General features: G+C 46.7%; 1 protein-coding gene across 1 annotated transcript; it reads left to right on the top strand.

Annotated features, from left to right (window-relative positions):
* Positions 1-18,407: 18,407 nt before the first annotated feature.
* LOC100384222 (uncharacterized) lies at positions 18,408-20,467 on the top strand. Its single transcript, NM_001195883.1, has 5 exons — positions 18,408-18,722; positions 18,903-19,017; positions 19,255-19,463; positions 19,600-19,657; positions 19,797-20,467. The coding sequence occupies exons 1-5, from the start codon at positions 18,581-18,583 to the stop codon at positions 19,927-19,929; spliced, it is 657 nt and encodes a 218-aa protein (NP_001182812.1). The 5' UTR covers positions 18,408-18,580; the 3' UTR covers positions 19,930-20,467.
* The last annotated feature ends 1,263 nt before the right edge of the window (positions 20,468-21,730 follow it).

The raw sequence follows: 21,730 nt of genomic DNA, 5'->3' as shown, positions 1-21,730 counted from the left end.
GCGTCGTTTGTGGTTCCTGGTATGGTTTAGGTAGAGGCAAAAAAAAGTTGTATGGCTATATCAACAACTAATCCATCATAATACATGCTACAACTAAAGCAAAAATCCAATCTACTATGTATATCGCCTGTATACAAACCAACTAGACCAAATTTTGCCTGGCATCGACAACACCAGGTTTTGGTTCTCTCTTTTCTGTGGATCATGTTTGAGCCAAAAGTCCACAGACTGGAAAGAGGGTACCATTTTCCTTTTTAATCCCATTCCATGGAGTACAAGTCAGAGAAGGCAAGTGTGTAGGAGTGGTAGAGTGCAGCTGTTGCTAAATTGTTGTTCCTGTGGAGTATAATGTACTCGCTACTGCTGACATCGACAGCTCCGGCCTGCAGCTGCATTTGTCCCTTGAGAGCAAGAATGTAACGGTTCTTGTTCTTGTGCTCGCTGCTGCTGGAGAACCTCCAGCCTGCTTGGTGAGGTACGGTACGAACAGAGCACGCAGCATACCATCCTCCCGTGCAAGTGCAACCAGGCCTCCCTCGGAAATGCCATGATTGCAAGCATGTTCAAGCAATAAGAAAGGGATGAAATGAAAGCAATATAATAAACGCATGCATTCATCCCCAGACCACATCTATCCCATTCTTTTCGCTCCGTCAGTTTTCTTTCGAGATCAGAGGAGAGCCAGTGGCACCACCCAGCATGAGATACGAACTGAAACTGACTACACAGTAGCGCCGCGAAAGGGGCGCCAGGGAAACTGAAACTGACTACGAACTGAAACTGAGAAAGGGAGAGCTGCTACTCACTACTCAGTACGCCGCGACCTCACCTGGAGCGCCTAGAGGGAGAGCGCCGGGCAGAGAGACCAAGTCAGTCGGGAGAGCCACGAGGAGCACCGCGGACTCGCGAGCTCGACGAGCGCCGGGAGCAGTCGGGCGGGGAGAGGGAGACGAAGGCGAGGCGCGGCGCGGCACAGAAAGGAGCGAGCTCGCGATCCGTTCTGAGAAACGGAATGGCGTAACAGCGAGTTGACCTCGGGCTAAATCGGACTCAGATACCAGAAATCTGAAGTTCAATGGATTATAATACTAAAATTTCAATTGCGTGGTTCGGGATACCGATTTTCTGAAGCCCAGTGTTGGGGATATCACGGTTCCAAAAAGCTCCTCGACGACGGGCATTTTACTGGCGTAAAAAGGAATTGAACCGTCTAAATCTCTTTTCCCTCATTTTTTTTTCTCTCACTCTCTCACTCACATCTAACGACTCATCTCTCACGCCCCTCCCCTCCCTCGACGGGGGGCATTTTACTGGCCTCGATGGCAGGCATTTTACTGGCGTAAAAAAGAAGAGGATTTGCATGCATGTGCATATCAGCGTAAAAAAGGGAGACGGTTGATAAAAGGATTCGACGTCCAGGCTACTAGGGTAAAATTGGAGAAGATTGAATAATGTGAAAAAAGAATAAAAAGTACGACATTGTTCTACATAATGTAAACTTAAAAGAATAGAAATGGATGGTGCGATTTAAAAATAGCTTAAGATTTCCAATATAAAATTACCTTCTATGTTTTAGAAACGAGATTTAAAAAGCGAATGTGCTTTTAACTTTTTTAGTCACTTGAAAAAAATATTATTTTACCAAGTGAATTTTTATAAACTATTATAGAGATGCTCTAGCTTTGCAACTTCCTTTGCTTTGTTTAATCCACAAGTTTAAACTTTGCAAAACACACCTAACCAAATCACTCCCTATCTATAACCTCCCCTAAATGTATCAAACAAATTGCTTTCAGACTTAATACATCATCAAAACCAACGGTTTAGATCGCTGGATAACCCCCTCTCCCTTACTCAAATTCACTAGACAATATTATTAGGATCATCCTTCATTCCTCCTCTCTCTCTCTCTCCCCACGTTCTCATCATCGTCAACCCATCTCCTTGCGTTGTCGTCGCCGCGGTTAAATCCTCCTCTCACCTTCTCAGGATCGTAACGTTAGCACGGGCTATATGCTAGTGGTGTCCTAACAGAGAGGCCCTAATAGAGGTGTAGGCGTGGGATTGATGAAGGTTTAGGGGAAAAGTGATTCTAACGGAGATTAAATAACAACTGATAAAAACATTATTTTTATCTTTGAGACCCCTTTGGTAAGACCTCTTTTAAAGACTCCTCCAACAACTCCTTTAAAAAATCTACTTAACGGGAAGCTTCTCGGCTAACTCTATCTTCTTCGTAAAAATAGAAAGGACCTTCCCCTAGAAACCAAGCGACAGTGACACTAGGAGCCTAAAAAGAGGCTTCACTGACCCTCTCCAGATATCTCTCATCTTATAAAAGCAGGAGTTGTATTTCCAACTAAATGGGGTACTCCTCTATAAACTCTTCATGAATAAAAAAGAGAGAGTTGTTTCGCATATGAGTCAAAGCTAGAGTTAGAGTTGTTATGCAATAGCCCTACCTAAGAGGGCCTAAATAATAAGGCAATTTCTATATGTACCTTTTCTCTTGCCCTCCCTTTTACCGCTAGGACTTTTAACATATACAGTAACTTTGTAAAAAATACAGGAAAATCTGTGTTGAAAGTCCAGACGTTCAAACTGATATTACGTTTCATGTGCAGTGCTCACTTAATTGTTGAAACATATACACATGTGTGATCCGGCCTAGCTTGCTCGCACCACGCAGCACTGGGCGAGAGTGAAAAGCGAATCAGAAAGACCATGGATTGCCGATTCTGCTTTTACCACCGAATGAGAATGAAAAAAAGAACCCGAAAAAATGAATGTTGCCAGGTGCATGGCAAAATCAGATTGTTTGCATCCCGAATCGCACCTGATGCTTTGCCAATAAGGCCTCGTTTTTCGATTTAGGGGACTAACTTTTAGTCTCACTAGAAAAAGGAAGCACCCTATCGGGCGCTAAACACTTCATGCAGTAGGAAAATAAATTAAACATACATTACACCTTATAGGACACATTTTAATGCGGCCATAAAATTAGGCAAAGAAAGCCACAATGATCATGGACCAACAAGGTTTAACAAGTAAAAATGATGTACATTGTCTCGACTACTAAACGAATTCAGCAACGACATATCTAGTTAAGCCACCGTGAGCTAAGTAAAAGCTCATATTCTTGTGGCTAATAATATATGCATGATCCAGAAACAAAGTATATATTGTCCTAATTCCAATAGCAGTTTGTGCCTTCTAAATGTAAAATGGAACATTATCCAATAAAGCATACTTTCATGCAGAACCAGTAGGGAACCATCCTTTCTTAGTTCTTCAATAAACTGCAATTGTAGATGTCACAACAAACTGGACATATCCAGTTAGGATTCTTCTTAACCTCTAACACACTCTCGACATACCTGCATCCACTATAAAGTGTCAATCTAGAAACTACTAACTGTCATGTACGGCCACACATGGAGAAAAGAAAACAGAGTTCAATTCACATTTACATGCATATTCATCTCATCGCCATCGAAGAAGCCATCATTGTATTGTGAATTAAGTTCAACTGGAAAGTTGACTAGTGCATAGTTTTGATGAGATGCCCCATGATAGACAATCTATGAAGACTGTGTTGCCGATCGAAAAGAACAAAATCCCCATCATTGAGATGCCTCTCCACCTAGGGAAATCCGACACAAAATGAATCGAAGACATAAAAATTTCCAATGACATTGTCAAGAAAAACAACAGCTTCTACAACCAAAGTGAAGTTGATACTCACCTTGTAACCAAGCTCTAGATGTTGATCATTTCTTTTCTTCACATATCCTCTGACCATCGTCCATGATAATATATTTTGCACCGGTCTTCCCTAGGGGAGGGGGAGGCACATATACAAAGGGTTCCTTCAACCTGAAATCATTGGATTTAGCTGCAAATGACCAGCAAAAGCACACTAAGTAAATAACATTTATCAATAAGAAAATTGGTTAACCTCTCGATATTATATGGATTGATAGTTTCAGGATATGTCAGGTTCAAAGCAGTACTACATGGTACGTCAAACTCATCAATGTTTATGTTTGGATCTAGTGTGTAAATTGTATAGGCCGAGAAATGAACATACTTGCCCATCAAGTTTCCTCTAATGCAGCCTTCTATAGCTTTCAGTCTGCTGCAAATTGATTCAATAGGTCTTCCAGAACGCTGAGTGGCCTGAGCATTGCAACAAATAATTTCCCAACTGAGGGTTACTGTGTCCATCGGTCTGCAGTTTCCCCTCTCCATGGTCTCTGCATGCTCTATTTGATATTTGTCTCTACCAAAGAAGAAATAAATAAATAAATGGATAGACAATAGTTGTTATCCCTAGAAACATGTTCCTCACACACCGTAGACAAAACAAACCAGAATAACCTTTTAATGGATCGTTCTTGTTCAGTGCTTCGGTACTCATTTCTTCTTTCGAACAGCAGAAAATTCTAAAAAAATTATGTCAATTAAAAGAGACAACGAATGAAAGCTTTATCAAAATGTCTTGTCCATTAATGGCTAGCTTTGAACCTTAATAGTGGATTGGCTAATTAACCAGTAGTCTACACTGATTATTCAACCAACAATGTAACAACCTATTTGATTTACATGTAGCCATTCATCCACTCTATTCGTAAAAACTATACACTAATATATGCACAATCCAAATTTGCCCAGTCATATGTGAGCCATAAATATTGTGGAATCATAAATCTGTATTATAAAACTGTACAATCATATGTGCACACAAGAATCCAAAACACGGAGACACCTCTCATTTGACTACTTTTTCTCTGCATACGTGATAGGCAATTAATTTGCATGTCAGCCTCCTTTAGATGTTACACGGACATGAAGTGCACCTAAAGTACTAAAACAACTGAACTCCACACAAAAACATTTTGAGATGTGCTAGCAGCATGTAGATTTAAATAGAAGAATTGCCTTTGCACGTTGAATTGTTGTCCTAATCGTATCAGTTTTCATTGCTCCTGTAATAGTACCAAAAGGATCATCTTAATCGGTGAATATAAGAATTCATTTACTGATGGCCTTCACTAATCTAAAAAGTTTCAAATGAGGTATATGGAATGACTACATTCAGACAGGCATTAAGCGGTGCAGTTAAAGAACAGATAGCACTACTTGCATGCTACATTCACTTTATCGATTAAATACCTACACAAAATTTATGTAGTCTATTTTACATAATGTGAACGAATGGTCCTACATGAAAGGCTGATGTACAAAGGATGCATAACATGTCAGTAGGTAGTAGCTCTCACCAAACAACAATTTGTTATTGGACGTAAATTACATGTTACAGCTCAAAACAAGGGAAGTGGTCATACCCCTTGTGTAGTAGGCTAGTAGCGCCTGGGCAACCAAAAAGAACATTACACAGAGTATTCTCCTAAGATCCAGCTGTTATTCCACATTGACTTGCAATGGTGCTCGCAAAAGAATCTGTGATTAGTCGAAATAAGGATTATAGACAGAAAATCAAACAGGATTGCTGACTTTATGATAGTCGCCTAGAGGGGGGGTGAATAGGGCGAAACTGAAATTTACAAATATAAACACAACTACAAGCCGGGGTTAGCGTTAGTAATAATAAATGAGTCCGCAAAAGAGGGCGCAAAACAAATCCCAAGCGAATAAGCAAATGAGACACGGAGATTTGTTTTACCGAGGTTCGGTTCTTGCAAACCTACTCCCCGTTGAGGAGGCCACAAAGGCCGGGTCTCTTTCAACCCTTCCCTCTCTCAAACGGTCCCTCGGACCGAGTGAGCTTCTCTTCTCTAATCAAAGCCGGGAACAAAACTTCCCCGCAAGGGCCACCACATAATTGGTGCCTCTTGCCTTGATTACAATGGAGTTGTGATCTCAAGAACAAGTGAGAAAGAAAAGAAGCAATCCAAGCGCAAGAGCTCAAATGAACACGGCAAATCACTCTCTCTAGTCACTAGGGTTTTGTGTGGAATTGGAGAGGATTTGATCTCTTTGAATGTGTCTAGAATTGAATGCCTAGAGCTCTTGTAGTAGTTGAGAAGTGGAAAACTTGGATGCAATGAATGGTGGGGTGGTTGGGGTATTTATAGCCCCAACCACCAAACTTGACCGTTGGCTGGAGCCTTCTGTTCGATGGCGCACCGGACAGTCCGGTGCACACCGGACAGTCCGGTGCCCCTGCCACGTCATCACTGCCGTTGGATTCTAGCCGTTGGAGCTTCTGACTTGTGGGCCCGCCTGGGTGTCCGGTGCACACCGGACATGCACTGTTTGATGTCCGGTGCACCGGTATGGGCAGCCCTGACGTCTGCGCGCGCTGCGCGCGCATTTAATGCACCGCAGGGAGCCGTTGGCGCCGCAGGGAGCCGTTGCTCCGCTGGCACACCGGACAGTCCGGTGTACACCGGACAGTCCGGTGAATTATAGCGGAGCGGCTGCCGCGCGAACCCGAGGCTGGCGAGTTCAGGAGGCCGAGCTTCCTTGGAGCACCGGACATGTCCGGTGCACACCGGACAGTCCGGTGAATTATAGCGCGCCGTCTTCCGAGAAATCCCGAGGGTGAAGAGTTTGAGTCTGAGTTCCCTGGTGCACCGGACAGGTACTGTTCACTGTCCGGTGGCACACCGGACAGTCCGGTGCGCCAGACCAGGGGTGCCCTCGGTTGCCCCTTTGCTCCTTTATTGAATCCAACACTTGATCTTTCTATTGGCTAGATGTGAACCTTTTGCACCTGTATAACTTATACACTAGAGCAAACTAGTCAGTCCAATATTTGTGTTGGGCAATTCAACCACCAAAATTATTTAGGAACTAGGTGTAAGCCTAATTCCCTTTCAATCTCCCCCTTTTTGGTGATTGATGCCAACACAAACCAAAGCAAATATAGAAGTGCATAATTGAACTAGTTTGCATAATGTAAGTGAAAAGGTTACTTGGAATTGAGCCAATATAACTACTTACAAGATATGCAAGGAATGTTTCTTTCTTATATAACATTTTGGACCACGTTTGCACCACATGTTTTGTTTTTGCAAATTCTTTTTGTAAATCCATTTCAAAGATCTTTTGCAAATAGTCAAAGGTACATGAATAAGAGTTTGCAAAGCATTTTCAAGATTTGAAATTGTCTCCCCCTATTTCAAATGCTTTTCCTTTGACTAAACAAAAACTCCCCCTAAAAGAGATCCACCTCTTAGTGTTCAAGAGGGTTTTGATATACCATTTTTGAGATACTACTTTCTCCCCCTTTTGAACACAATAGGATACCAAATGATAAAGACTTTTAGAAAGCACTAAGTTTTTGAATTTGGTGGTGGTGGTGCGGTCCTTTTGCTTTGGGCTCATTTCTCCCCCTTTTTGGCATGAATCGCCAAAAACGGAATCATTAGAGCCCTCTAAGTGCTATCTTCCCCTTTGGTCATAAAATAAATGAGTTAAGATTATACCAAAAAGCGAAGCTTTTGAGCTTTTACTCTCTTCCCCAGGGATGAAGTTCTTTTCTTTGATGCTCATTTTTCCCCCAAAGAAGAGAGAGTTGCTCGGAGTGTTGGCGAAGTATGAGTTACGGAGTGGAAGCCTTTGTCTTCGCCGAAGACTCCAATTCCCTTTCAATATACCTATGACTTGGTTTGAAATAAACTTGAAAACTCATTAGTCATAGCATATAAAAGAGATATGATCAAAGGTATTCAAAAGAGCTATGTGTGCAAGCTTAGCAAAAGAAATTTCTAGAATCAAGAATATTGAGCTCATGCCTAAGTCTGGTAAAAGATTGTTCATCAAGTGGCTTGGTAAAGATATCGGCTAATTGATCTTTAGTATTAATGTAAGAAATCTCGATATCCCCCTTTTGTTGGTGATCCCTAAGAAAATGATACCGAATGGCTATGTGCTTAGTGCGGCTATGCTCGACGGGATTGTCGGCCATTTTAATTGCACTCTCATTATCACATAGCAAAGGGACTTTGGTTAATTTGTAACCGTAGTCCCGCAGGGTTTGCCTCATCCAAAGCAATTGCGCGCAACAATGTCCTGTGGCAATGTACTCGGCTTCGGCGGTGGAAAGAGCGACCGAATTTTGCTTCTTTGAAGCCCAAGACACCAAGGATCTTCCCAAGAACTGGCAAGTCCCCGATGTGCTCTTCCTATTGATTTTGCACCCCGCCCAATCGGCATCCGAATAACCAAGTAAATCAAATGTGGATCCCCGAGGGTACCAAAGCCCAAACTTAGGTGTATAAGCCAAATATCTCAAGATTCGTTTTACGGCCGTAAGGTGGGATTCCTTAGGGTCGGATTGGAATCTTGCACACATGCAAACGGAAAGCATAATGTCCGGTCGAGATGCACATAAATAAAGCAATGAACCAATCATCGACCGGTATACCTTTTGATCCACGGACTTACCTCCCGTGTCGAGGTCGAGATGCCCATTAGTTCCCATGGGTGTCTTGATGGGTTTGGCATCCTTCATCCCAAACTTAGCAAGAATGTCTTGAGTGTACTTCGTTTGGCTAATGAAGGTGCCCTCTTGGAGTTGCTTGACTTGGAATCCTAGAAAATACTTCAACTCCCCCATCATCGACATCTCGAATTTCTGTGTCATGATCCTACTAAACTCTTCACATGTAGACTCGTTAGTAGACCCAAATATAATATCATCAACATAAATTTGGCATACAAACAAGTCATTTTCAAGAGTTTTAGTAAAGAGTGTAGGATCGGCCTTGCCGACTTTGAAGCCATTAGCAATAAGGAAATCTCTAAGGCATTCATACCATGCTCTTGGGGCTTGCTTGAGCCCATAAAGCGCCTTAGAGAGCCTATAGACATGATTAGGATACTCACTGTCTTCAAAGCCGGGAGGTTGCTCAACATAGACCTCTTCCTTGATTGGTCCATTGAGGAAGGCACTTTTCACGTCCATTTGATAGAGCTTAAAGCCATGGTAAGTAGCATAGGCCAATAATATGCGAATTGACTCAAGCCTAGCTACGGGTGCATAGGTTTCACCGAAATCCAAACCTTCGACTTGTGAATACCCTTTGGCTACGAGTCGAGCTTTGTTCCTTGTCACCACACCATGCTCATCTTGCTTGTTGCGGAAGACCCATTTGGTTCCTACAACATTTTGGTTAGGACGTGGAACTAAATGCCAGACCTCATTCCTCGTGAAATTGTTGAGCTCCTCTTGCATCGCCACCACCCAATCCGAATCTTGGAGAGCTTCCTCTACCCTGTGTGGCTCAATAGAGGAAACAAAAGAGTAATGTTCACAAAAATGAGCAACCCGAGATCGAGTAGTTACCCCCTTATGAATGTCGCCGAGGATGGTGTCGACGGGGTGATCTCGTTGGATTGCTTGGTGGACTCTTGGGTGTGGCGGTCTTGGTTCTTCCTCATCCTCCTTTTCTTGATCATTTGTATCTCCCCCTTGATCATTGCTATCATCTTGAGGTGGCTCGTCTTCTTGATTTTGCTCTTCATCATTTTGAGCCTCATCCTCATTTTGAGTTGGTGGAGATGCTTGCATGGAGGAGGATGGTTGATCTTGTGTACTTGGAGGCTCTTCGGATTCCTTAGGACACACATCCCCGATGGACATGTTCCTTAGCGCGATGCATGGAGCCTGTTCTTCACCTATCTCATCAAGATCAACTTGCTCTACTTGAGAGCCGTTAGTTTCATCAAACACAACGTCACAAGAGACTTCAACTAGTCCAGTGGACTTGTTAAAGACCCTATATGCCCTTGTGTTTGAGTCATAACCAAGTAAAAAGCCTTCTACAGTTTTAGGAGCGAATTTAGATTTTCTACCTCTTTTAATAAGAATGAAGCATTTGCTACCAAAAACTCTAAAATATGAAATGTTGGGCTTTTTACCGGTTAGGAGTTCATATGATGTCTTCTTGAGGATTCGGTGAAGATATAACCGGTTGATGGCGTAGCAGGCGGTGTTGACCGCTTCGGCCCAAAACCGGTCCGGTGTCTTGTACTCATCAAGCATGGTTCTTGCCATGTCCAATAGAGTTCGATTCTTCCTCTCCACTACACCATTTTGTTGTGGCGTGTAGGGAGAGGAGAACTCATGCTTGATGCCCTCCTCCTCAAGGAAGCCTTCAATTTGAGAGTTCTTGAACTCCATCCCGTTGTCGCTTCTTATTTTCTTGATCCTTAAGCCGAACTCATTTTGAGCTCGTCTCAAGAATCCCTTTAAGGTCTCTTGGGTTTGAGATTTTTCCTGTAAAAAGAATACCCAAGTGAAGCGAGAATAATCATCCACAATAACAAGACAATACTTACTCCCGCCGATGCTTATGTAAGCAATCGGGCCGAATAGATCCATGTGGAGTAGCTCAAGCGGCCTGTCGGTCGTCATGATGTTCTTGTGTGGATGATGGGCTCCAACTTGCTTTCCTGCCTGACATGCGCTACAAATCCTGTCTTTCTCAAAATGAACATTGGTTAGTCCTAAAATGTGTTCACCCTTTAGAAGCTTATGAAGATTCTTCATCCCAACATGAGCTAGTCGGCGATGCCAGAGCCAACCCATGTTAGTCTTAGCAATTAAGCAAGTGTCGAGTTCAGCTCTATCAAAATCTACCAAGTATAGCTGACCCTCTAACACACCCTTAAATGCTATTGAATCATCACTTCTTCTAAAGACAGTGACACCTATATTAGTAAAAAGACAGTTGTAGCCCATTTGACATAATTGTGAAACAGAAAGCAAGTTGTAATCTAAGGAATCAACAAGAAAAACATTTGAAATAGAATGGTCAGGAGATATAGCAATTTTACCCAAACCTTTGACCAACCCTTGATTTCCATCCCCGAATGTGATAGCTCGTTGGGGATCTTTGTTTTTCTCATATGAGGAGAACATCCTTTTCTCCCCGGTCATGTGGTTTGTGCACCCGCTGTCGAGTATCCAACTTGAGCCCCCGGATGCATAAACCTACAAAACAAATTTAGTTCTTGACTTTAGGTACCCAAACTGTTTTGGGTCCTTTGGCATTAGATACAAGAACTTTGGGTACCCAAACACAAGCCTTGGAGCCCTTGTGTTTGCCCCCAACAAACTTGGCAACGACCTTGCCGGATTTGTTAGTCAAAACATATGATGCATCAAAAGTCTTAAATGAAATGCTATGTTCATTTGATGCATTAGAAATTTTCTTCTTAGGCAACTTGGCACGGGTTGGTTGCCTAGAACTAGATGTCTCACCCTTATACATGAAAGCATGATTGGGGCCAGAGTGAGACTTCCTAGAGTGAATTCTCCTAATTTTGCTCTCAGGATAACCGGCAGGGTACAAAATGTAACCCTCGTTATCCTGAGGCATGGGAGCTTTGCCCTTAACAAAGTTAGACAAATTTTTAGGAGGGGCATTAAGTTTGACATTGTCTCCCTTTTGGAAGCCAATGCCATCCTTGATGCCAGGGCGTCTCCCATTATAGAGCATACTTCTAGCAAATTTAAATTTTTCATTTTCTAAGTTATGCTCGGCAATTTTAGCATCTAGTTTTGCTATATGATCATTTTGTTGTTTAATTAAAGCCATATGATCATGAATAGCATCAATATCAACATTTCTACATCTAGTACAAATAGATACATGCTCAACAATAGATGTAGATGGTTTGCAAGAATTAAGTTCAACAATCTTAGCATGAAGAATATCATTTTTATCTCTAAGATTGGCAATGGTAACTTTGCAAACATCAAAATCTTTAGCCTTAGCAATCAAACTTTCATTCTCTAATCTAAGGCTAGCAAGGGAAATGTTTAATTCTTCAATCCTAGCAAGCAAATCATCATTATTATCTCTAGGATTGGGAATTGAAACATTACAAACATGAGAATCAACCTTAGCATTTAAACTAGTATTTTCATTTCTAAGGTTGTCAATCATCTCACGGCAAGTGCTTAGCTCACTAGATAATTTTTCGCATTTTTCTACCTCTAGAGCATAAGCCTTTTTAACCTTAACATGTTTCTTGTTTTCTTTAATTAGACAATCCTCTTGGGAGTCCAAAAGGTCATCTTTTTCATGAATAGCACTAACTAATTCATTTAATTTTTCTTTTTGAGCTATGTTGAGGTTGGCAAAAAGGGAACGCAAATTATCCTCCTCATCACTAGCATTATCATCACTAGAAGATTCATATTTAGTGGAGGAGTTAGATTTAACCTTCTTTTTGCCGTCCTTTGCCATGAGGCACTTGTGGCCGACGTTGGGGAAGAGGAGTCCCTTGGTGACGGCGATGTTGGCGGCGTCCTCGTCGTCGGAGGAGTCGCTTGAGCTTTCGTCGGAATCCCATTCCCGACAAACATGGGCATCGCCACCCTTCTTCTTGTAGTACCTTTTCTTCTCCTTTCTTCTCCCCTTCTTGTCGTCGCCTCGGTCACTGTCACTAGATATAGGACATTTAGCAATAAAATGACCGGGCTTACCACACTTGTAGCAAACCTTCTTGGAGCGGGACTTGTATTCCTTCCCCCTCCTTTGCTTGAGGATTTGGCGGAAGCTCTTGATGACGAGCGCCATTTCCTCATTGTCGAGCTTGGAGGCGTCGATTGGTTGTCGACTTGGTGTAGCCTCCTCCTTCTTCTCCTCCGTTGCCTTGAATGCAACGGGTTGGGCTTCGGATGAGTCGCCAAGCTCGTTGATTTTCCTCGAGCCTTCTATCATGCACTCAAAACTTACAAAATGCCCGATAACTTCCTCGGGGGTCATTTTAGTATATCTAGGATTACCACGAATCAATTGAACTTGAGTGGGATTAAGAAAAATGAGAGATCTTAAAATAACATTTACCACTTCGTGGTCATCCCACTTCTTGCTCCCGAGGTTGCGCACTTGGTTCACCAAAGTCTTGAGCCGGTTGTACATGTGTTGTGGCTCCTCCCCTTTTTGAAGCCGGAACCGATCGAGCTCCCCCTCGATCGTTTCCCGCTTGGTGATCTTGGTGAGCTCATCTCCCTCGTGTGCAGTTTTGAGCACATCCCAAATCTCCTTTGCATTTTTCAACCCTTGCACTTTGTTGTATTCTTCCTTGCTTAGAGAGGCAAGGAGTATGGTTGTGGCTTGAGAGTTGAAGTGCTCGATTTGGGCCACCTCATCCTCATCATAGTTTTCATCCCCTACCGACGGTACCTGTGCACCAAACTCAACAACATCCCATATACTTTTGTGGAGCGAGATTAGATGAAATCGCATTAAATCGCTCCACCTAGCGTAATCTTCACCATCAAAAGTTGGTGGTTTGCCTAATGGGACGGAAAGTAAAGGTGTATGTTTGGAAATGCGAGGGTAGCGTAGGGGGATCTTACTATACTTCTTGCGCTCTTGGCGCTTAGAAGTGACGGAGGGCGCATCGGAGTCGGAGGTAGAAGTTGATGAAGTGTCGGTCTCGTAGTAGACCACCTTCCTCATCCTCTTGTGCTTGTCGCCTTTCCGATGTGGCTTGTGGGAAGAAGATTTTTCCTTCTTCTCTTTGTGGTGAGAAGAAGATTTCTTCTCCTTCCCTTTGTTGGAGGAACTCTTCTTCTTTTCCCTCCTTTTGGTGCGGGACTCTTCCGATGAAGTGCTCCCGTAGCTTGTAGTGGGCTTTTCGCCGGTCTCCATCTCCTTCTTGGCGTGATCTCCCGACATCACTTCGAGCGGTTAGGCTCTAATGAAGCACCGGGCTCTGATACCAATTGATAGTCGCCTAGAGGGGGGGTGAATAGGGCGAAACTGAAATTTACAAATATAAACACAACTACAAGCCGGGGTTAGCGTTAGTAATAATAAATGAGTCCGCAAAAGAGGGCGCAAAACAAATCCCAAGCGAATAAGCAAATGAGACACGGAGATTTGTTTTACCGAGGTTCGGTTCTTGCAAACCTACTCCCCGTTGAGGAGGCCACAAAGGCCGGGTCTCTTTCAACCCTTCCCTCTCTCAAACGGTCCCTCGGACCGAGTGAGCTTCTCTTCTCTAATCAAAGCCGGGAACAAAACTTCCCCGCAAGGGCCACCACACAATTGGTGCCTCTTGCCTTGATTACAATGGAGTTGTGATCTCAAGAACAAGTGAGAAAGAAAAGAAGCAATCCAAGCGCAAGAGCTCAAATGAACACGGCAAATCACTCTCTCTAGTCACTAGGGTTTTGTGTGGAATTGGAGAGGATTTGATCTCTTTGAATGTGTCTAGAATTGAATGCCTAGAGCTCTTGTAGTAGTTGAGAAGTGGAAAACTTGGATGCAATGAATGGTGGGGTGGTTGGGGTATTTATAGCCCCAACCACCAAACTTGACCGTTGGCTGGAGCCTTCTGTTCGATGGCGCACCGGACAGTCCGGTGCACACCGGACAGTCCGGTGCCCCTGCCACGTCATCACTGCCGTTGGATTCTAGCCGTTGGAGCTTCTGACTTGTGGGCCCGCCTGGGTGTCCGGTGCACACCGGACATGCACTGTTTGATGTCCGGTGCACCGGTATGGGCAGCCCTGACGTCTGCGCGCGCTGCGCGCGCATTTAATGCACCGCAGGGAGCCGTTGGCGCCGCAGGGAGCCGTTGCTCCGCTGGCACACCGGACAGTCCGGTGTACACCGGACAGTCCGGTGAATTATAGCGGAGCGGCTGCCGCGCGAACCCGAGGCTGGCGAGTTCAGGAGGCCGAGCTTCCTTGGAGCACCGGACATGTCCGGTGCACACCGGACAGTCCGGTGAATTATAGCGCGCCGTCTTCCGAGAAATCCCGAGGGTGAAGAGTTTGAGTCTGAGTTCCCTGGTGCACCGGACAGGTACTGTTCACTGTCCGGTGGCACACCGGACAGTCCGGTGCGCCAGACCAGGGGTGCCCTCGGTTGCCCCTTTGCTCCTTTATTGAATCCAACACTTGATCTTTCTATTGGCTAGATGTGAACCTTTTGCACCTGTATAACTTATACACTAGAGCAAACTAGTCAGTCCAATATTTGTGTTGGGCAATTCAACCACCAAAATTATTTAGGAACTAGGTGTAAGCCTAATTCCCTTTCACTTTACCTGCTCTAACACCGCACGAGTGAATTTTGATGCAACCATGCTTAGGATAGGTTTTACAACAACCCAAATAATCCTGACAAAATCAAGAGCGACGGGAGCATATCGATAGCTCCACAAGCAGGGGCCTTGGTATGGCCACTTGCACCAATATAGTCGATCTCCAAGGCACGAAGGCGATGAAACAAATCTGACAAAGGCTGCTAGCGAGAGAAAGATGGTGCTGACTGCGGAGGTGCAAAATAGTCAACCAGCGAAAACATCAATGGAGATTGATTAACAGTAGGATAGCATAAAGGTACCCTGGTGCTATTCCACCCTAGCTGAATCTAACTCACCGTAACCCAAATCTTCAGCACCGTAGCTGAATCTAACTGACTTGGCATGGTGCACTGGGTCGCCGCAATCGGCATGGTAGCTGCTCTCCTGCCTGCGTGAAGGAGCCGGCGTTGGCGGGCCCTGTAGCCGCGTCAGTGAAGCTGAAGGGATGGTGGGCCTGTGGCAGCGGTGGCGTGCGACGCGGGTTGCTGGTCAGTGGGGGACGGGGCCGGCTGGTGTGCGTCGCTTGGCATGGTGGCTGATCTCCTCAGCCTGTGCGAAGGAGTCGGCGCCGCCGGCATCCCCCGTAGCCGCGTCAGCGAAGCGGATGGTCAACCTGTGGCGACGGCGACGGCGTGGGTTGCTAGACGGTGGGGGCCAGGGGTGTTGTCGGCTGGTGTGTGTCATCGCTGAGGAGGCCGAAGTCATCGTCGCATGAGGCCATGGATAGCCACGCATGGCGGCGTTAGGGTCATGCCTTGGGCTCTGGTCCGAACCATGGCCCACGGCGGTGGCGTTAGTGTGAGTGTGTGACGACGTTACCAGTGACATTGTTTAATGTTGTGGGCAGGCACGACGGCCTAGCCCAGCCGACGCCGGGGACGCATGCTCGGCGTCGAGATTGGAAGGAGCCTGTGGGCTGTGGCGCGAGCATCGTCGGAGAGAGGTGAAGGATGGGGTCGAGAGGGGTGTGGTATGGTTGTGGCCTGTGGGTGGAAATTTTGCGTCCGTGAGGGAGTTTTCGCGTCCGCGTGCGCACTCGTCAGTTTTGTTGTTCACCTTTTCTCTAGTGGCACGTGTCAGGAGGACGGTGGCTAGAGGCCCACGGAATGCGGATAGCGGTTGAATCTCCTTCAGGTTTTAATAGAAGTGATTACATGAGATGTTTGAATGCTAATAATGAGTATTAAATTAAATCTAATTGCACAACTAATTTACTCCAGTTTAACTAGATTTATTGAAAAAAATAATAACATTTATATATCCAAATAAGTTTAGTATAAAAATAGATTTATGGCTCTATCTAATGGTATACATAATATAAATAATTTATCTATTTTTAGTCAAATTTTAAATCGCTGATTCTCTGGGAAAACAAAAATAACCCTCTATTTTGAGACGGCGAAGTACTCCACTCTAATCTCCGATTGGGACCGGACACTCGGACAGCTTTATAAAATATATTAAAATCTCTACTATATTTGGGTGAGAATTTCTTCCCGCGTTTCCTTCTCGCACGTACCGCCAGAAAAATACAAAAATAAATACAGAACTTAGAGTTTAAACTCTAACTCTCTCTATTATAAGCTTACATGTGTTGTACAAAAGAGACACGTGGAATCCACCGGTATATATCTACTTTTAGGGTGTTTGGTTTGAAGAATGAGCTAATCCATCATCTTCTCACTCCTCACTATTTTTGTTTGGTTTGTGGAATGGAATGAGTTGATCCATCACCACCTCAATCCTCATAGTTAATTAGCTAGTACTAATATGAGGAATTGGGTCATCCCACCAAAATTGAGGAATGAACCCATGATGCATCACCTCAATTTGGATGTAGTGATTCCTCAAACCAAACACCCTATTTAAGCTTCAACGGGACACGTACACTCGGACAACTTTATAAATTATATTCACTGTACGAGCTACTCTAGCCGGCTGGCATGCACGCACTCACACCGAAATCGTGGCACAAATTTGGGAAACCACAGCCATCGCCGAGACCGAGAGGCAGATCGGGCCCGGGGTCATATGAAACTCGTGACGCCCTTTATTGGATGGAAGGTCGGAGTTGACTGCTTCAGCTTCAGGTCTACAGACCGGCCGTACCGTACTGTGACCAACCCTATCAGCTGAGAAAAAAAGAAGAAGAAAAGGAGCCATGGCGGCATGCCGGCATGGCCAATGGCTCCATGAGCCATGAACCATCCAGCGGGGCGACAGGGCGTAGCCCGGCGGCGAGCCGTCGCCATCGCCGTCGCCGTACGGGAGAGCGGTGGCGGGTCATGTGGCGTGACGTGCGACAGCTGAGGTGCCACGTCGTCGGAGGCGAGGCACACATGATGAGCGAACGACGTCGGCCGTTGCCGACAGCGTGCGTGGCACTCCTGAGCCCACCGGTGCGCAGGGACGCTCGATCGTTTTCGGATCTCACCGCACGATCCCACGGTACAGGTGATAAGCGTGGCCAACAGTACCGGAGGTTGAGGCCTGGATCGTCGTCCCTGATGATTGGACCAACCGATGGTACCGGCCGGACAGCATGCACGACACTAACTAGTCAATGTAGGGGGGCCATTGCCCTGCCTGTGTATACCACAGTTCAATGTGAACTGTTTCGTTCGTGTACCGTCTGAAGTCTACGAGATGATGGTCTTCGTGATTGAAATAGAGGCCGGAGGAAACTTGCCGGATGAGAGAGAGAGAGAGGCAGTTTTTATCTATAGCAAGCAAGTACTGCAGGCCGCAGCAGGCGTATCCCGCCGCGCGCGCGTGACGGCACAGGCAACACGCGGTATCACCGCTGCGGCCCTCGGGTGACGGGTCGCCCGTCACGTCTCGCTCGCTCAGCACACCACACCCGTCGCTGCCATCGCGTCCCCTCCTCGAGGCCGGCCGGCCGGCCGGCCGCCGGGGGACCGCGGAGCTGGGACTGGGAGACCCACACCCAGTCAAAGAATCCCCCTCGCGCGCGCTCCCGCCCAGATCACGTGTCGCTAGCACGCCTTTGCGCCTGATCGGGGCCGTCACGGACCCGTCCGGCCGTCCCTGTCGCCCGCACCCTCCTCCTCCTCCTCCTCCTCCTCCGTCCGATCGCGTCGCCACCGCGGCTCCTCCTCCGACCCATCACTCTCCCGCATTCTCATTCCCCGAGGACCACCACTCGTTCCGCCGGTCCGTCACGTGTTTCATGCGACGCGACTCGCCTCGCCTCCGCCCCGGCCCCGGCCCCCGACCAGGCTGGCCCCGTCCCACTTGCCGGTTCATTGGCACGCGCTATTAAAGGGGGGGCAAAGGGCCATTTGCGAGAGGAGGAAAAGCACGCGAGAGCTTGTCGGAGGGCTCTCTGTCTCTGTGATAAACCGATACGCAGAGGAAGCTGCGGAGAGGTGTCCCTGCTCTGCTGGTGAGCTGCGGCCAGCGGGTGAAGTGAAGTGGACCGGACGTGGACGAAGGAGAGAGAGAGAGAGAGAGAAGAAAGGGCGCCGCGGGGGCCATGGCTGGACACGCGCCGGCGAGGGACAAGACCACCACCGGCTTCGCCGCTACGTGCAGCCTGCTGAGCCAGTTTCTCAAGGAGAAGAAGGGCGGCCTGCAGGGCCTCGGCGGCCTCGCCATGGCGCCGGCGCCGGCAGCTGGTAAGGCGACACTTGCTCTTCCGTGCAACCTGCTCGGCTGCTCCTCTCAGTTCAGCCATCCATGCACGGTTAACTAAGCTCCCTGTGAACACTAACCGCCGTGTGTGCACCAAAGCTTAATTAGCCAATGAAATGGACACTAGTACCGTTTTTGCTTACCGGACTCGCCCATCGTCGCAGGAGCAGGGGCTTTCCGGCCGCCGACCACCATGAACTTGCTGTCCGCGCTCGACGCGGCCAAGGCCACCGTCGGGGAGCCAGAAGGCCATGGCCAACGCACCGGCGGGAATCCAAGGTAAATCACAAGCGAAATTAAACCCACGACCGTCCGTGTGCAATACTCCTGGTAAATTGATGACCAGGAAATCAAGAAAAATAAAGCGTGTGTTTGCGCATGTGTTCAATTCTCCCCAACAAGAAAGAACAACACACACTCAGCTCAAAAGAAAGAACGAACGAACGAACGTGTGATATATATATATACACACATATATATCATTATGGGCAAATAACAGAGACAGTGTTCCTGCAGGGAGGCAGCTGGGGAGGAGGCGCAGCAGCTGACCATCTTCTACGGCGGGAAAGTGGTCGTCTTCGACAGGTTCCCCTCCGCCAAGGTCAAGGACCTGCTGCAGATCGTGAGCCCGCCGGGGGCCGACGCCGTGGTGGACGGTGCCGGTGCCGGTGCCGCTGTCCCTACGCAGAACCTGCCTAGGCCTTCACACGACAGTCTCTCTGCCGGTAAAGCCTCAGCTCCTCCCTCTTTAGTACTTTTCTTACTACGTTGGTGAGAAAGAAAAAAAGAAATGCTGCTGTTGGTTTCGCACGACTTTGTCGGTGACGCCAAGTGTTATTGATCATTTTTGCTCTGTGACAGATCTGCCGATCGCGAGGCGGAACTCGCTGCACAGGTTCCTCGAGAAGAGAAAGGACAGGTAACTGAGTCGTTTTTTTTTGCCGAATTCTCAGTGATGCATGGAGGACAGTTGCGTTCAGGATCACCGGCTGTGGGCGGAATCAAGTTCAGATAAGCAGAGTTCTGACGAAGTTTTTTTTTTTTGTTCCAAATTCCAGGATAACCGCAAAGGCGCCGTACCAAGTCAACAGTTCCGTCGGCGCTGAGGCGTCCAAGGCGGAGAAACCCTGGCTGGGTCTGGGCCAGGAACAGGAAGGAAGCGACGGTCGTCAAGCAGGAGAGGAGATGTGATCGATCAGTAGAGACTAGATTCGTTCGTGCGCGCGTCGTCGTAGCTTCAGGTTAAGGGAAAGAATAATCCAACCGTCGGTTAATTGCTCGGCTTAATTACACTGCTCTACTACGTAGTACTGGCACTGCTACCACCACCACCACCACCAGAGTGACCAAGTTAAGCTAGGGATTGTTACATAGGCCGGCCGGTCGGCCGTTCGTTCGCGAGATTGTTTCGCTGCTGGAGATGCGCATGCACGCTCGCAGCAGCTTCGCTGGTCCGCGTGGCCGCGTCTTGTGTTCGCGCAACGAACGGTGCACGTTCCGGTACGTTTTCATTTGTCTCCGACCTGTCCTGTGTGTGTGCGTGTGTTTTTGCACTGGATATTCCCCCTCCCCTCTCGTGGTCGTAGGGAGGGTTTGTATGTTCAGTGGAAAGATGTTTGGTATGGTCTACTCCATTCTATTTCATGATTCATGAATATGTATGTATGTATGTATGCGTGTGATGTACTACTGTGGTATGCTGTATAAATTTATAAACACGCGCTTTATTATATTCTGAGCTCCAGAGGTGTTTTGGCACTGCTATGTGTTCTAGCTTCATCGTGAAGCTGCCGCGTATAATAGAAATTTAAGTGGTTTTAAAAAAATATTTTTATTCTAAATAAGAAACAAAATGACAATGTCTTCTGAAAATTTGCAACTTCAGCCTCATGATTTTTTTGAAGATCCCCGTGGCATGTTTTATCAACTTCACCATTTTTTTGTGAAGTTAAAGCAGTCCCAAACATAACTCTAAGACTATCTCGAGCAGGTTACTCATCCTCGTACGTGTACATGTACCCGTCTGTTGCACTGGCTATGTCGGGTTGGGTTTTTGTTCGAAGCGGGTTAGGTCGGGTGGCCTATAATCAGATCCACTTGTATTCATATTCAAATTATACTCTACAAACAATAGAATACAGTGTTTTGAGTGACCATATACAGATAAATTGGACCTTGTCTAAAGCTTAGCTCTCTTATGAACCGATAACTAGTAACTGCGAATGGTTCTGCACTGTAGCATTTTAGCCCCCTAAAATATTTGCTTGGGTAACAAAACATAATAATACAAGGCTATCTTCAGCACTTTACACATCCACATAATCATTTAAAATGCAAAACATCCGTATAACCATTTAAAATGCACTATATGAATAGTCAATCTACAGTACAAAATAGTGTTTTAAGTGATCTACGAGTGAAGCGATGAGTTTTCGGCAGATGAATCGGATGGGTGACGACTGACGAGGTCTTCGCGGAAAGAAAAAAAACAAGAGGCTTTCGGAAAGTGAAAAAAACGTGCTGGAACAAAAATGGAGGATTCCCGGGGCCTGCGGCGTCCAAGGCCGAGCCTTTATTTTGCCCCCTGCGACCCCGCTACTACTCCTATGCTAGCCCTGGCACTGCAAGATCCGAGACGGAACCAGGATATAGCGCACGAGTTTGGCCGGGCTCGGAGCACGAGCCTAGGAAAAGTAGGAGGAGAAAGGACGGCACCAGCGCGGCCAGGACGCGGTCCCGGTTCCTGTTCGTTGCGGCCTGTGGGTGGTGCGTGCGACCCCGCAGCGCCCGTCGGCGTTGCCGTCCCTGCACGCCTCGGCACGTCCATCGTGCCACTGCCACCCGTGGCGTCTGGCGAGTGGCGACAGCTAGCGCGTCGGGTTCGGCACGCACGCACGCATCTCTGTCCGGCCGGTCCGCACGCACCGCGGCGTACGCGCGCTCTCGTCCGGGCTCTCTCCGTCGGTGTCGCGTCGGTGTCGGCGTGTCGCCG

The sequence above is a fragment of the Zea mays genome, chromosome 7 (assembly GCF_902167145.1).
Source record: "Zea mays cultivar B73 chromosome 7, Zm-B73-REFERENCE-NAM-5.0, whole genome shotgun sequence".
NCBI classification, from domain to species: Eukaryota; Viridiplantae; Streptophyta; class Magnoliopsida; order Poales; family Poaceae; genus Zea; species Zea mays.
Note: the sequence above shows the minus strand (reverse complement) of the source record. Positions and strands in the feature narration are given on the sequence as shown.

Coding starts and splice junctions, on each gene's coding strand:
- LOC100384222 (NM_001195883.1), top strand. CDS start 18,581: ATGGCTGGACACGCGCCGGCGAGGGACAAGACCACCACCGGCTTCGCC. Junction 18,723..18,902: donor GGCGCCGGCGCCGGCAGCTG/GTAAGGCGACAC, acceptor CCATCGTCGCAG/GAGCAGGGGCTTTCCGGCCG. Junction 19,658..19,796: donor CTCGAGAAGAGAAAGGACAG/GTAACTGAGTCG, acceptor TCCAAATTCCAG/GATAACCGCAAAGGCGCCGT.